This window comes from Thamnophis sirtalis, unplaced genomic scaffold, assembly GCF_051295495.1.
Source record: "Thamnophis sirtalis isolate CommonGarterSnake01/CBP01778 unplaced genomic scaffold, rThaSir2_p1.2 scaffold_14, whole genome shotgun sequence".
NCBI lineage: Eukaryota > Metazoa > Chordata > Lepidosauria > Squamata > Natricidae > Thamnophis > Thamnophis sirtalis.
In genome coordinates, this window is record NW_028261394.1 from 41,727,590 (window position 1) to 41,744,671 (window position 17,082).

At 44.8% G+C, this 17,082-nt stretch overlaps 1 protein-coding gene across 1 annotated transcript in view; it reads right to left on the reverse strand.

Moving 5' to 3' along the window:
* LOC106539409 (ATP-binding cassette sub-family C member 12-like) overlaps positions 1-17,082 on the reverse strand; it is a 39,256-nt gene that overhangs the window by 18,586 nt on the left and 3,588 nt on the right. The window contains 8 exon segments of the mRNA XM_087729308.1: positions 1,022-1,093; positions 3,619-3,891; positions 7,472-7,579; positions 8,881-9,029; positions 9,272-9,419; positions 11,476-11,649; positions 12,519-12,752; positions 14,624-14,771. Coding sequence (XP_087585434.1) covers positions 1,022-1,093; positions 3,619-3,891; positions 7,472-7,579; positions 8,881-9,029; positions 9,272-9,419; positions 11,476-11,649; positions 12,519-12,752; positions 14,624-14,771 — 1,306 coding nt within the window.

Here is a 17,082-nt window from a genome sequence, read left to right on the forward strand (position 1 = left end):
TCTCCGTTTTAAGCAAACAGCAAAAAACCTGCAACCAGCTTCATAATGTTGGTACGCATTAACCATAAGAGCTGAGAAGGTCAGCGTATTAGCAGAATGATGTATCCGTTCGTGCACCATAGGCCTAACTTTGGCTTCCACAGAACCAGGGGTGGGTTCCTGCCAGTTCTAACCTCTTCTATAGAAGAGGTTCCACAAATCTACAGTGCCATTTAGAACCGGTTCCAGCTCCCTCCCCCCGCCCGTCCGCACATCATCAAGATGAAGAGCGAGAGGAGGAATTCTGGGAGTTGAAGTCCACAAGTCTTAAAGCTGTCAACTTTGAACACCCCTGGGTTTTTTTTTCTAAAGGGTTAGGGGTGCAAGGGTCTTGTAACTTGACAGCTTTAAGACTTGCACACTTCAGTGTCAGAGTTCCTGAGTGAACATGACTGAAGGAGGAATTCTGGGAGTTGAAGTCCACAAGTCTTAAAGCTGTCAAGTTTGAACACCCCTGGGTTTTTTTTTCTAAAGGGTTAGGGGTGAAAGGGTCTTGTAACTTGACAGCTTTAAGACTTGCACACTTCAGTGCCAGAGTTCCTGAGCCAACATGACTGGAGGAGGAATTCTGGGAGTTGAAGTCCACAAGTCTTAAAGCTGTCAAGTTTGAACACCCCTGGGGTTTTTTTTTCCTAAAGGGTTAGGGGTGCAAGGGTCTTGTAACTTGACAGCTTTAAGACTTGCGTGCTTCAAATGCCAGAGTTTCTAAGCCAACATTTTGGTTGCTAAACAAAAGCGTTGTTAAGTGAGTTTCTCCACATTTTACAAGTTGGCCACACCCACCTGGTCACATGGCCAGCAAACCACTCCCACAAAGCAGGCCACACCTACAGAAGAAGTTCTAAAAAAATTTGAAACCCACCACTGCACAGAACACTGAAGTTTTGACTTGATTAGCATAGCATAGTCAGGGGGAAAAGCCAAGTTAATTGTGACTTATTACATTAGAGCTGAACTGAGAAAAATGTAGGCATTTACGTACCTGCCCTAATACCGCTTTAAGGATTGAGGTCTTCCCACTTCCAACATTGCCACTAATACCCAAAACTTTGCCCTGGGAAGGGGAAAAAATTGAGTATAATTTACAGTCAGCAGTAGAATTAGACTATTTTAAAATTAGAATTAGAATTCTTTATTTGGCCAAGTGTGATTAGACAAACAAGGAATGTGTCTCCGGTGCAGAAGTACCAGAGAAAATGCAAAACAATGTTCATGCAAAACAACAGGGTAATAATAATCATAATAATGATATCTGGTAGTAGAGAAGGTGGGAAGGATAATAATAATATTACAGACATACAACAAGGGTAAATAGACCTACGACAGTACAGGGCGGGGCATAACCTTTTCCTAGGGGGTCACAGCAACACTTGTAATAACAACACAAATAATTCATACACCATTCGAAAGCCCATCAAAAACTGAGTTTATTGACACGATTTAATAGTCAGTATGACCACCATTAGCCCTTCGAACAGCATACAAACGAGGTGGATAAGAACACAACAAATCTTCAAACAGTTCCGTTCGATTTTCCAGATTTTTCAACACAGTTTCCAAATTCATTCTCAAAGTTTCAACCGAATATCGATTTTGACCTTGCTCCTGAATCATCAGAGCTTCCACTTCATCCTTAATCCTTAATTATGGCCCCAATGTTCTCTGCCGGATTGAGATCTGGCGAATTTCCCAGCCAGACGTCATTGCCCCAAAATTCAACATTGTTTTCCTTTAACAATTGCTGAGTCGCATTTGCATTTCCGAATCGAATTTTCCAGCCATTCTTAAAGCAAATTTAACATTTAATAGCTCATTCAATTCAGTTTTTTATGGGCTTTAAAATGAGGTGTCGCGGAAGTTGTAAACTGCTGTCGATCTTGCTGTGACCCCCTAGGAAAAGGTTATGCCCCACCCTGTACTTTGGGAATTAGGTGTTCAGCAGCGTGATGCCATGAGGGAAAAAACTATCTAGGTGGCGCAGTGGTTAGAGTGCAATACTGCAGGCTACTTCTGCTGACTGCCGGCTGCCTGCAATTTGGCAGTTCGAATCTCACCAGGCTCAAGGTTGACTCAGCCTGCCATCCTTCCGAGGTCAGTCAAATGGGGACCCAGATGGTTGAGGGCAATAGCAATAGCAGTTAGACTTATATATCGCTTCATAGGGCTTTCAGTCCTCTCTAAGCGGTTTACAGAGTCAGCATATTGCCCCCAACAACAATCCGGGTACTCATTTTACCCACCTCGGAAGGATGGAAGGCTGAGTCAACCCTGAGCCGGTGAGATTTGAACAGCCAAACTGCTGAACTGCAGTCAGCTGAAGTAGCCTGCAGTGCTGCATTTAACCACTGCGCCACCTCGGCTCAATACACTGACTCTGTAAACTGCTTAGAGAGGGCTGTAAAGCATTGTAAAGTGGTATATAAGTCTAAGTGCTATTCTATTGTGTTTAGTTGTTTTGGCATGCAATGCCCTGTAGTGAAGGGAGAAGTCTTGAAATAATTTATGTCCAGGATGTGAGGAGTCTGTAGACATTTTCTCAGCCCCACTTTTGACCCACACAATACACAGGCAAGCTATATTATGGCAGTAAGGGATCTTCCCCATCAATCCGGAGGTTGTTTATATCTGTTCTGACCTAGGCTTCCTGAGACAGTAAAAAGCACACGCTTAGTCCCAAAAACCCTCTTTTTATTTCAACAGCTATGAATTATGTTCATTCACAGCCCGTAATGAGTCACAAATAGTTTGTAAAGAGTCTGAGAGAAGTCTGCCAAAGTCTTTCGAGGTAAGACTGATAAGCACCCACCTTCATCTCCCTTGAAACTCTGCCAAAGACCTAATTGCCAATTAGCCAAATGGAGCACAGAGCCAAAACGGAGCTTCAGAATTTAAACCAACCAGAACGAACAAAGTTGCTTCCTGCAAAGGCTCATGTCCCGTTTGCTCTTCTTTTATGTTTTATGGGAGGGGCCAATCATCTCCAAGCCTTACTCCCAAGTCGCCCCTTTTGTCTTAACTGTTCTTGCCTTCTGGCAGCTCCACGCATGCACGCACTGGGAACAGGGGGACATCAGTGAGTCTCTTCCTCACTGATGTCCGACTCTGGAGGCTCCGGAGGCAGCATATAACTCCCAGATGGCCCTGGCCCCTTTTCTGTCTTCGACACAGAGCCGTCATCCGAGCCTTCCCCAGATTTCCAGGACTGGCCCATGTTGAGGAGCCGAGGTGGCGCAGTGGTTAGGATGCAGTACTGCAGGCTACTTCAGCTGACTGTTATCTGTAGTTCTGTGGTTCTAATCTCACCGGCTCAGGGTTGACTCAGCCTTCCATCCTTCCGAGGTGGGTGAAATGAGGACCCAGACTGTGGGGGCGATATGCTGACTCTGTAAACCGCTTAGAGAGGGCTGAAAGCCCTATGAAGCGGTATATAAGTCTAACGGCTATTGCTATTGCTATTCCTCCCCAACCTCCTCACTGTCTGACTCCGCTGCCAGCTCCGCAGACCGAATCTTAACTTCTTAATGTAAATTATCACCAGGGTGAATTTGGTTTCAGATATTATTTTTCCCCTATACTTACTTTCTCTACTATGAAACTTATATTCCGCAGGACAAAGCTGGAGTCGATATCGCTCCCAACCATCGATATCCGCGAGTGAGAAATGACCGCATCTACCCTGGGAGGGTATTTGCAGACCCTTTTCCCATTCAGAAGTCTTTCTTTCCCATTTTTCCTGTGGGGTTCACCAGAAGCACTTTCCCAAGATAAGGTGACGTCTTTCAGCATCACAGCGTTTCTGGAGTCTTGCAGGGTCGTCACATAGGCAGAAGGCGTTTTCATAGTGAGAATTTTCTACAAGAGGAGAAAAAAAAAACCCCATGATCTAAGACAGTGTTTCTCAACCTTGGCGACTTTAAGTCCCCCAACTGTGCTGGCTGGGGGATTCTGGGAGTTGAAGTCCACAGGACTTAAAGTCGCCAAGGTTGAGAAACACTGATCTAAGATATAGCAACAGCAACAGCCCTTAGACTTCTATACAGCTTCCCATTGCCTTGCAGCCCTCTCTAAGCAGTTTAGAGAGTCAGCCTATTGCCCCCAACAATCTCTGTCTGTCCCCATTTTATCCAGCTTGAAAGGATGGAAGGCTGAGACATGTTTGCGTCGGTCTAGATCAAATTTCTGGCAATGGGCAAAATCAGCCTGCAATACTGCATTGTAACGACTATGCCACTAAGTAAGTAAGTAAGTAAGTAAGTAAGTAAGTAAGTAAGTAAGTAAGTAAGTAAGTAAGTAAGCAAGCAAGCAAGCAAGCAAGCAAGCAAGCAAGCAAGGAAGGAAGGAAGGAAGGAAGGAAGGAAGGAAGGAAGGAAGGAAGGAAGGAAGGAAGGAAGGAAGGAAGGAAGGACTAGAAATAGCCCTTAGACTTATATATCACTTCACAGTGTTTTATTGCCCTCTCTAAGTGGTTTACAGAGTCAGCATATTGCCACCAACAATCTGGGTCCTCATTTTACTGATCTCGGAAGGGTGAGTCAACCTTGATTTAATAATAAATGCGAATATATTACTGACGGATAAGGGAAACTTGCAAATCTTGTGCTTTAGGTACATATATAGAGATTCTCAATCATCCAGGTCATGGTTGCTTTTTCCAACTGGACTTTCTTGTTTGTTTTTCTTTGAAAAGATTCCACTTTTCATCCAAGAAGCTTCTTCGGTTCTTCAGTCGAAAACTAAAGAAGCTCCTTGGATGAGAAGCAAAATGTTTACAAAGAAAAACCAAGAAAGTCTATTTGCCTTTTGGGAAAAAAAGCAGTGATGGGACTCTTGTGCTTTACCTTCCTTTTTATATATGTTATTTAATACATTTCGAGGTATCCATGTGGGAACATAAGAGTGAAAATATAGTCTAAAATGCGAGGGGTTAAAATATTGTGGGATTTCTGAACAGAAACTCGTAAAGCCTGGCTCATAACACCCCGGATTTAACTGTGGTCGAAAAAAAGAAAGTGTGGATAATTGATGTGACAATAGAATAGGAGAACAAAGAATTGGAGACGATCAGAAAGTATCAGAGCCAAGGTGGCGCAGTGGTTAAATGCAGCACTGCAGGCTACTGCTAGATCAGCAGGTCAGCGGTTCAAATCTCACCGGCTCAGGGTTGACTCAGCCTTCCATCCTTCCGAGGTGGGTAAAATGAGGACCCAGATTGTTGGGGGCAATATGCTGACTCTCTGTAAACCGCTTAGAGAGACCTGAAAGGCCTATGAAGCGGTATATAAGTCTACTGCTATTGCTATTGCTATCAAGTAGCAAGATAAGAAAACTGAAGTTGAGAGATTAAGGCATAAACTGGCTGTGGCAGATTAACAGCACACTGCGTGCCGTACCCAAAAATCTTGGATGGCACTTAGAAAATCTGCACAATGCCAAATTTCCATACGGTCAATTTCAAAGGGGTGCTTGAATGCACGCATATACAACATCAATAATTTTGGACAATTCTAGATTTTTGGGAAGACCTCAATGCGTATGAAGGCCAAACCAGCTAAATAAAATATCAGAACTGAAAGGGACCTTGGAGGTCTTCTAGTCCAACCGCTTGCACAAACAGGAAACCCTAAACCATTTAGGACAAATGCTTGTCCAATCTCTTCATGAAGACCTCCATTGGTGGAGCACCAGGGATGGGTTCCTGCCAGTTCTAACCTCTTCTATAGAAGAGGTTCCACAAATCTACAGTGCCATTTAGAACCGGTTCCAGCTCCCTCCCCCCGCCCATCCGCACATCATCAAGATGAAGAGCGAGAGGAGGAATTCTGGGAGTTCAAGTCCACAAGTCTTAAAGCTGTCAAGTTTGAACACCCCTGGAGTTTTTTTCCTAAAGGGTTGGGGAGCAAGGGTCTTGTAACTTGACAGCTTTAAGACTTGCGTGCTTCAAATGCCAGAGTTCCTGAGCCAACATGACTGGAGGAGGAATTCTGGGAGTTGAAGTCCCCAAGTCTTAAAGCTGTCAAGTTTGAACACCCCTGGGTTTTTTTTTCCTAAAGAGTTAGGTGTGTAAGTTCTTGTAACTTGATAGCTTTAAGACTTCCGTGCTTCAAATGCCAGAGTTCCTGAGCCAACATGACTGGAGGAGGAATTCTGGGAGTTGAAGTCCCCAAGTCTTAAAGCTGTCAAGTTTGAACACCCCTGGGTTTTTGTTTCTAAAGGGTTAGGGGTGTAAGGGTCTTGTAACTTGACAGCGTTAAGACTTGCGTGTTTCAAATGCCAGAGTTTCTGAGCCAACATTTTGGTTGCTAAGCAAGAGCGGTGTTAAGTGAGTTTCACCACATTTTACAAGTTGGCCAAGCCCACCCTGTCACATGGCCGGCAAGCCACTCCCACCCGGTCACATGGTCGGCAAGCCACTCCCACCCGGTCACATGACCAGCAAGCCACTCCCACAAAGCAGGCCACACGTATAGAAGAGGTTCTAAAAAAAATTGAAACCCACCACTGTGGACCACCCACAATTTCTGGAGGAAAGTTGTCCCACTGATCAATTGTTCTAACAGTCAGGAGATTTCTCTTTAGATCTAAGTTGCTTCTCTCCTCGGTTAGTTTCCATTTATTGCTTCTTCTCCTGCCTTTAGGTGCTTTGGAGAATAATTTGACTCCCTTAGTCCTTCTTTTCGCTAGTAAAGGTAAAGGTTTCCCTGCACATGCGTGCTAGTCATTTCTGACTCTAGGGATGGTGCAGAGGTGGGTTGCTCCCAGTTCGGCCCATATCAGACGAACCAGTAGTGGCGGCAGTGGGAGGCTCCGCCCATTCACCCAGACGCTTCTGAGCATGCGCAGAAGTGGAACACTTGGGCACGATCGAACTGGTAATTAAAAATATGGAAACCCACCACTCGGATGGTGCTCATCTCCATTTCAAAGCCGAAGAGCCAGCACTGTCCGAAGACGTCTCCGTGGTCATGTGGCCGGCATGGCCAAACGCCGAAGCCGCAGGGAACGCTGTTACATTCCCACCAAAGGTGGTTCCTATTTTTCTACTTGCATTTTTACATGCTTTCGAACTGCTAGTTTGGCAGAAGCTAGGACAAGTAACAGGAGCTCACTCTGTTACGCGGCGCTAGGGATTCGAACCGCTGAACTGCCGATCTTCTGATCGCCACTGAGCCACCACATCCCCTAGGCTAGATATATTCAGTTCCTGCAACTGTTCCTCATAAAGAACTGGCAGCTGGGATTTCACATTGCTCTGGGTATAATATAATTTCTCAATAATAGATTAAGGGCCGTTGACAGCAAAACAGATATGACATACTATAGCAATTTAATGTGTTCTGTAACTAAGCTGGAGTATTCTTTTTTTCCATACTTGCTTAAATGTCCCAGAATATCTGTAATCATCCCCCCACCACCAAAAAGCACCCTTTTCTACCTTCAACCTTTTTAAGGCGATGCTCGCTTCTGCCAGGGCTTTCACTGAAAATGGCAAAATGGCAATTGAAAACCTCATGGTGTTAAACACTGAAATCACGTTGAAGGCCTGTAAAAGAGAAGGAAATGAAAGGATTCTTAATATCACATGGGAGGGGGATTCCTCCAAGAGGGCCAGACTTTCAGAGTTTCTTACTCCCAACCCCTAAGTTTTTATTTCCTAATTTGGGGGTCTTAGAGTGACTCCAATTTGGTGGCGCTGAACCAGAGGTGGTATTCAGCAGGTTCTGACCAGTTCTGGAGACTAGTCAGAATTCCTGTAGCAGAAATTTTGAGTAGTTCGGAGAACCCGTAAATACCACTTCTGACTGGCCCCGCCCCGTGTGTGTGTGTGTGTGTGTGTGTGTGTGTGTATAGTGTGTGTGCATGTGTGTAATGTTTGTGTGTGTGCGTGTGTGTGTTTGTGGGCAGTTATTTCTCTCTCTGGGCACAATGACAATATACTTGCTGAATATAACTCCGCATTGGTGACAGGAAGGGCATCGGGCCAGTAAACACTCAGTCCATTCAGTTGCCCCGATTCCACTCCGCAGGGGTTTATGGGTTCATTAAAAGATGATGATGATATTGATATACACATACACACACCCAGAGACACACAGACATAGACAGACAGACACACACACACACACACACAGACCTTGGTGACCAAAACTGGACGCAATATTCCAAGGGTGGCCTTACCAAGGCATTATACAAGGGCATAACTAACTACTTCATGTGATCCTGAGCCTATCCCTCTGTTAATGCAGCCTCGAACTGTTGATCTGTGATCGTCCTGCTTAGGGGTTGATAGCTCCCATAAAAGACAATTATGAATTCTTTAAAACTAAGATATGTTAAGTATATTGATATGGAAGCATAAATACCATCAACGTAGAATGGAGTTTACTCAGAAGCGGAAATACACCAATAAGAGGAAGAGTGGGAAACAGAGGAGAGAAGAAAGATAGGAAGAGAGGGATAGGAGGGAGGGTAAGGGGGGGAAGATGAGGAGGATAAGGAGGAGTGGAATGAAGAGAGAGGAGAAGGAGAAAGGAAGGGGAAGTAGAGTAGAAAAGGATGATGGAGGGAAGAAAGGAGGTAGGAGAGAGGGAGAAGAAAGAGGTGTATGGAGAGCAGAAGAGCCAATAATGGGTTTTTATCTTTCTGGGCGTTGATGGCAAGAGGAACTGATGTAATTACTACTTAATACAATAGGATATTGGCTATGTAATCGTATACATGTGATTATATGTTATGAAAATGGAAAATAAAAAAAAAGTATATTTCAAAAGATTGTGAAAAATAAATAAATAAATAAATAACCATTAAAAAAAGGACAATTATGAAACAGAAGCATCCTCTTACAACAGCAGCTGTCAGCTCGCGCTTTAACAGGGTGTGGAAGGAAAACAGCATAACAATGGTTAGCGTGGAAACGACCGGGATAAGAGCCGAGTTCATGCTCTGGACGTATCCTGCCTTTTGCAGCGTTTTTCTTTCTGCTTCCCTGATGCCTGCAAAGGGGCGAAAAAAAACCCCCCACATCATCCTGTAACGGCGTGGAACAAAAAGGATAAACCGTACATCTTTTCTAGACCGTGGCCTATGGTTTTGCAAAGTATACCCTGCACACCTTCAATTAAAGGTGAATCATAAATCGGGGGGGGGGGGCACGGAGGATCTGGTTAAATCATCCCACTGAAACACGAGCCAACCCCCGGGAGCCGCCCCCCCCCCACACACACACTCCAGGTACCTGTGATAATTTTTGCAAAAGATTTTTCCCAGGCATACATTTTGATGAGCTTAATACACGTCAGCACCTCGGTCATGATTCGCACGCGCTTGTCGGTCAGCAAAATAGAGCGTCTTCGTAAAACAGATGTTAATTTGCCCATCAACATCTGCAAGGAAGGTGAGGCAAAGATGAGCCACAGCCCAGAGGTCATTATAGAGCTGACACCTGGAACCCCTTGGCTGAAAACTAAATAAATCTTCATAATTGTAGCTATCCCTTCTGTCACTAGAACTGATGGTGTCGCCTAGCTGGGTAATGAAACGTCTGCAAGAAAACAACAAAGCTCAGAGAGCATCAAGGACCCCCACAGTCATCCCTCCTCCTCCTCTCCACAAACCCCACTCCTTCTAGCACTGATGATGTTATATAGTTGGGTAATGAAACGTCTGCAAGAAAACAACCAAGCCCAGAGAACACCAAGTACTCCTCCATGTCAACCCTGAGCTACAATAGCAATAGCAATAGCAGTTAGACTTATATACCGCTTCATAGGGCTTTCAGCCTTCTCTAAGCGGTTTACAGAGTCAGCATATCGCCCCCACAGTCTGGGTCCTCATTTCACCCACCTCGGAAGGATGGAAGGCTGAGTCAACCTTGAGCCGGTGAGATTTGAACCGCCGCACTGCAGATAACAGTCAGCTGAAGTGGCCTGCAGTACTGCACCCTAACCACTGCGCCACCTCCATATTGACATCCCTTCTGTTGTTCAGATTTAGGCTGTGATCCTCGACTTACGACCATAATTGAGTCACACATTTCATTTACTAAACGAGTTTTGCCCCATTTCACGACCTTTCCTGCCTCGGTTATTAGGTAAATCCCTGCAGTTGATAAGTTAGTAACACCATGGTTAAGTGAATACGGCTTCCCCATCGACACAAGCTTGTCAGACGTTCGTGAAAGAGAATCACGTCATGTGACCTTGGGACACAGCAACGGTCATAAGTACGAACCGGTTGCCAAGCCTCTGAATTTTGATCACATGATCCAGGGGATGCTGCAAAGGTCGTCACTTTGAAAAACGGTCGGGAGTCACATTTTTCAGTGCCGTTGTCACTTTGAACGGCCACTAAATCTAATTTCCTTTCTAACTTTTGTAATATGTGTTTTTTTTTAAATGTTGTACGCCGCCCTGAGTCCTTTGGGAGAAGGGAATCATATAAATCCAATAAACAAACAAAACAACAACAAAACAATAACTACTTGAACTGTTGTAAGTTAAGGACTACCTTAGTCTTGCTCACGTGTAGGAGGAGGGCACTATCAATGGATTTGGACTATAGCATTTGCAGAAGTAGAAAAGTTTTAGTGAAAGGAACCTGCCGTGAGATCTCTCGTAGGAAGCAAAACCATTAGGATCAAAATAGGATGGAAACAGACTAGAGCAGGGGTGTCAAACTGGTGGCTCGCAAGCCGGATGTGTCACAGGCGGGCCACGCCCACCCCAGCCCTGCAAAAAGGGGGAAATGCCATGCATTTGACACCCGTGGATCAGAGGTGGGTTCCTACTGGTTTGGATCGGTTTAGCTGAGTAGGTAGTAACTCGGGCTGCCATGCCCTTAAACCAGTTCTATTGGTGGCGGCGCCATCTAGAGCCGAGGTGGCACAGTGGTTAAATGCAGCATTGCAGGCTACTTCAGCTGACTGCAGTTCTGCAGTTCGGCTGTTCAAATCTCACCGGCTCAAGGTTGACTCAGCCTTCCATCCTTCTGAGGTGGGTAAAATGGGGACCTGGATTGTTGTTGGGGGCAATATGCTGACTCTGTAAACCGCTTAGAGAGGGCTGAAAGCCCTATGAAGCGGTATATAAGTCTAACTGCTATTGCTATTGCTATCTTGATTTTTGGTTCTGCACATGCGTAGAAGAATCTTCATTGCCAAAAATTATTCCCCCCCACTTTTCTAACATTGTGTGCAGGTGCCGACCTTTTTAGTTGCAATTGTGCATGCATGCGGAGTGCGCCTGAGGGAAGCTGAGCCGGCAGTAATGCCAGTAGCAGCTCACCCCTGCCATAGACTAGAATGTCCTGTCCTTTACACAACTAGTTGCCACAAGCAACTAAAACAGGAGGGTTATTTCTCCCCCTTATTTTAATAACACAGAGAGGGGACCTCTCCGGTACAAAGGTGTCATAATTTTGCAGAAAAGGAAAATATTTTACCTGCAACGGTATAAATGTAACATAAATGAACGTTCCTATCAGAGCTGTCGGACCGAGGAGGGCACAGGAATAGATGGTGCAAACCACGATCAGCAGAGGCGCCAACATGGGCATGGGGCCGAACAAAGCAGCTTCGAATATCCGAAAACCATCGTTGGCTAGGAAATTAATCAACTGAAAGGCAACGAGGAAACTGCTCAGAAATGTATCTTGTGTTGAAAGCTTGTGTCCAAATCATCGTCAATCAATGTGAATGGCAGGATCAGGTGGCCGATCGATACGTCTAGAATGGTCAACTCTAAAGACCACAGAGGAAGATGTACATTCATTACCCATTGGATAACGTCTAACTTCCCAGGTAGACTAAATAGACAACTTGACCAGGTCAGCTAATTCTATTTTATTGCAAGAATTGTCAGACAGTGAGGAGGTTGGGGAGGAACATGGGCCAGTCCTGGAGTCTGGGGAAGGCTCTGATGAGGGCTCTGTGTCGGAGGCAGAGAGGGGGACAGAGCCGTATGCCAGTTATCAGCTGCCTTCAGAGTCAGACATCAGTGAGGCAGAAGAACAGCTGGAGCCTATTCCCAGTGTGCGCATAGCAGAGGTGGGTTGCTAATTTTTTAACTACCGGTTAAAAAGAAGTGTCTGGGTGGGTGGGTGGAACCTCTTGCCACCACTACTACCAGTTTGGCTGATCCTAGCCGAACTGGCAGCAACCCACCTCTGGCACATATGCAGAGTTGCCAGATGAAAGGAACAGCTAAAGAACAGGGGTCGACTTGGGAGTAAGGCCACAGGTGGATCATGAATGGCCCCACCCAGAGGAAATAAAAGAGGAGCAAAAGGGGAGTGGAGTTTGCAGTAGACAATTAGTTTGCTTAATTGGTTTGTGACTCTCAGAGGCTCCTTGCCAAGTTCTGCAGCTATCGGCCTGGCAGTTTTCCAAGCCAGATAAGGTCTGTGACCGTAAATCCTCCTTTGAAAGATTTTGCCATTTAAATATGTATGGGAAATCAGATGAGGATGTGACCTCCAAATCTTACCTTGCTTAAAGACTTGTGTTTCAAGGACTTACAAGTCAACAGATTCTCAAAAGCGATGGTGGTCACAGCAATTTTGGCCCGGACAGCCGTGCGATAGTTGATAGCCCACGTCAATGACCACAACACAACTTTTGAAAATTCGGTGAAAAAAAGGGCCATGCAGAGGCCGATACCCTCCAGCAAGTCCTTTGAATCTTTGTTGGTGTACTGGAGAATGTTATGGAAGACCAGGGTCTGCCAGAAAAAAACACACCAAAACATAAACTTGTAAATTTCTTGGGAAATCTGTGGTTGTTAAGTCGGTATATTTTTTAAAGCAGTCAATATTATTCAATACTGCCTGATTTATTTCTCCCATAGGGAGAGAGAGAGAGTTTAAAATCTGTGCAAAAAAATTCACAGGTTTCCCAAGTAGTAGAGGTTCAACAAAGGTGCATTGAGTTGGCCAACACAAAATAATTTTCAAAGGATTGGAACCTAAATTCTTATATTTTGGGGGGCAGGTTTCTTTTGAGTGTTTTCCCACAATTCGAAGGGAGAAGACGTTGTTTAGCAATGTTTAGGTCATTGGAACCAACGTCATCCTTACGATCATAAAAACATCCTGTTATGAAAATCACAAGCTCGAGCTGTGGTACTCAGGAGGATGGCGATGGCCAAGATTGATGGGATTCTTAGCCTAAGATCCCTGTCAGGTTTGTGACAAAGAACGAAAGTGGGATCTTCTTTTATGAGGTATGAGTGTTTCGCTGAAATAAGATCTCTCTCTCTCTCTCTTTAAAAAAAATTGGTTTATAAATGCAACAGCAGTAGGCAGAGATGTTCTCTAGTGGTTGGTCTATCGATTCTCATTCATTTTGATGAGAGAGAATTTGCTTTTGAAATTTATTTCAAAGCAGATGCCAATTGCAATGAGTGTCTTAAAAGTGAAGTAGGTTTCTCCCTCCCTCTTTCCTTCCCTCCCTCCTTCCTTTCCTCCTCCTCTCTTTCCCTCCTCTCTCCTTCCTTTCTTCCCTCTTTCTCTCTCTTTTCCCCCCTCTCTCTTCCTCCTTCCCCCTCCCCGCCCCCCCTCTGCTCTTAGAGACAAAGCAACTGGGAAGCTAGGTCTACAACATGGTGTAGCCAAGTCACCATGACCAACTCGTCATAGCTAATTTGCTGTGTGATAATTTGCTGCAGGACAAAAGTTACATTACTGTTCTGACCCCCCTTCTTCGCTCGTTCACAGACGATAGTCAGACAGACTTAAAAGGAAATAACTTTATCAGTCCTGGTTCACGCTGTCTGCGAGCCCAAAATAAACATAAATAAAGTCTCTGGCAAAAAGGTTACGCAGCAGAATGCAAAAGCAAAGAGCTATTACAGCAACACCAGGTTTACAGAAAGAAAGCAAATCACTTATCCAAGCGTCTCTTCGAATCAGGGTTACAGAAAGCAAATCACTTATCCAAGTGCCTCTCACAAACAAACCACGACCGATGAATGACAAACCACGAACAAACGAATGAACATTGACTTCTGCAACTAAGGCGTGGCACCATCCGTCTTTTATCTGCAGAAGACAACACTAACGAGCCCCAGCTGCATTGTTATTCCTGCATCCCGACTCAACTCACAGCAAACTTCTGCTGAGTCACAACAGATTAGTACAGAAGAAATGGTGGAATTGAATCATTAAAGAAAAGCTGAAAAAGGAGGGGCAAAATGAAACGAATGGCAAATATTAAAATTATTTTAAATACTCAAATTGAATTGTTGAATTGTCCTGCAGTGAATTGTCCACTGCGAGATGGCCAGGGTGAGATGGCCACATCAAGTTGGCTGCATTGAGTTGGCCATGCCCAAGTTGTGCCATTCCAGCCTCCCTGGCTTCCCATCTATTCTTTCAATCCCAAAGAAAGAGATCCAAAGCCACTCTGGGGTAGCCTTTTGATTGAGGGGTGGATTTATCAAAGGTTCTGCCTCGAACAAGGGTTTGAAATGTCCTCTTCCCCCACCCCCACCCCCGGATAAATTTTTGAGAAATCACCCCATCAAATTCTCTTTCCAAATCTTTTGAAAGGTTATCGGTGTCAGCTCTCAACATGTGCTTCCACGTTACTCACTGGCCCCAAAATACCAAAACTGGCATAAAAAATATTAGCAATTATGTCCATGAAAATCCTCGTCCTTTGAAACTGAAAGAACACTTTGTCTAAGGAAGCTTTCTCCAGTCCGACTTTGGCGATCTCAGCTTCCCAGAGGAATCGGAATCTGTAAAAAAAGAAAAAAGCAAACAACTCACATGACACATTTCTTCCATGCCCACGCTTGTTAAAGTCCCTGTTGCCAATTAATTATTGCAGAGGCCAGATAGAAAATTGAGGCATTATAACAGGGTATAAATAGGGCAGCTGCCAAAAAAGCCAACACAGTTCTAGGCTGCATAAACAGAAGGATAGCATCAAGATCCCGTGAAGTGTTAATACCACTGTATAATGTCTTGGTAAGGCCACACTTCGAATACTGCATTCAGTTTTGGTCACCACGATGTGAAAAAGATGTGGAGACTCTAGAAAGAGTGCAGAGAAGAGCAACAAAGATGATTAGGGGACTGGAAACTAAAACATATGAAGAATGGATGCAGGAACTGGGTATGTCTAGTTTCATGAAAAGAAAGACCAGGGGAGATATAATAGCAATGGTCCAATATCTCAGGGGTTGCCACAAAGAAGAGGGAGTCAAACTATTCTCCAAGGCACATGAGGGTAGAACAAGAAGCAATGGGTGAAAATTAATCAAGGAGAGAAGCAACTTAGAACCAAGGAGAAATTTCCTGACAGTTAGAACAATTAATCAGTGGAACAACTTGCCTCCAGAAGTTGTGAATGCCCCAACACTGGAGGTCTTTAAGAAGATGTTGCATAGCCATTTGTCTGGAATGGTATAGGGTTTCCTGCCTAGGCAGGGGGTTGGACTAGAAGACCTCCAAGGTCCCTTCCAACTCTGCTATTGTATTGTAGGCATTCAAGTCTAGAATTGGATAAGCATCAATCAAGGCTAGGCCAATGCCTTATCGAAAAGTTGGTGTTTCATTCCACTGCTTGTTTTTACTGGCCTTCCACTTTGCTGAGAATAACAGAACAACGGAGTTGGAAGGGACCTTTGGAGATCTTCGAGTCCAAGTTCCCCTGTTCAGGCAGGAAACTCTGTAGGATGATGGGGAGGAACATGGGTCAGTCCTGGAGTCTGGAGAAGGCTCGGACGAGGGCTCTGTGTTGGAGGCAGAAAGGAAGCCAGAGTCATCTGGTAGTTATGTGCTACCTTCGGAGCCTCTAGAGTTGGAGAGCAGCAAGGCAGAGGAACAGGCTCCTCCTGCTCCCAGTGCGTGCAAGAAGGCAAGAACAGTTAAAACAGAAAGGACAGCTCGGGAGTAAGACTTGAAGGTGATTGGCCCCTCCCATAAGACATAAAGGGGGAGCAAAAGCATACGAGCCTTTGCAGGAAGCAACTTGGTTCATGCTGGTCAGTTTAGCTTCTGAAAATACGTTTGGACTCTTTGCTCCGTGGGGCCTTGCCAATTAAGTCTGTGTCAGCGTTCTCAAAGAAGATAAAGGTGGGTGCTTATCAGCCTTATCTTGAAGGACTTTGGCAAACTACTGTAGGACTCTTTACTACTATTTGGAACTCATTACGGGCTGTGAATGAACGTAATTCACAGCCTTTGAAATAAAGAGTGGGGTTTTGGACTTAATCGTATGCGTTTCATTGTTTCAGGAAGCCTGGGTCAGAACACTGCCCAGGGGGGCATGCGCGCACTGGAAAAGGTACTTCTGCTTTCCAGCACACGCATGCGCGCTGGCCAAAATGTCTTCCAGTTACTGCACACACACCAATCAGCTGGCCGCTGCTCATGGTCACGCCAGAAAACAGGAGACCAGCTCTTCTAGTTTCCGGCAGTGCCGCGCGGACAAATACCAGGCGATCGTCGTCTGCATATGTGCATCGGAAACCCGGAAGAGGAACCGGTGCCATCACGCATGCTAGGTGACATAGCTCCGTGTGCCACTTTGGGCACACATGCCATAGGTTTGCCGTCATGGCCCTATACCATTTCAGACAAATCTCTTCTCGATGCACAGCTTCCCTAAAGAATATCTGCAAAGAAGACTTAAACCAGGACGATAAGTTCCCCGTGCAACCGAAATCGTGAGGAAATTACAGGGCCTTGCTATGACCCACCACCCTCCTTTCCGTCTCCTGTTAGGAAAGATACAGCAGGACACCACCAGCTCTGTTATTTTCTTACAAACAACTGTTTCCCCGAAAATAAGACCGGGTCTTATATTAATTTTGGCTCCAAAAAAACCACATCAGGGCTTATTTTCTTGTTAGGGCTTATTTTCAGGTAAAATATAGCATTAATATGCATCCGTCTGGCTAATTATCTTAACTGGGGCTTATTTTTTAGGTAGGACTTATATTACGAGCATGCTGAAAAAACATGCTAGAGCATATTTTCCGGTTAGGACTTAATTTCGGGGAAACAGGATGTTAGGTTTATTATCTTCAAAGTCTAATGAAT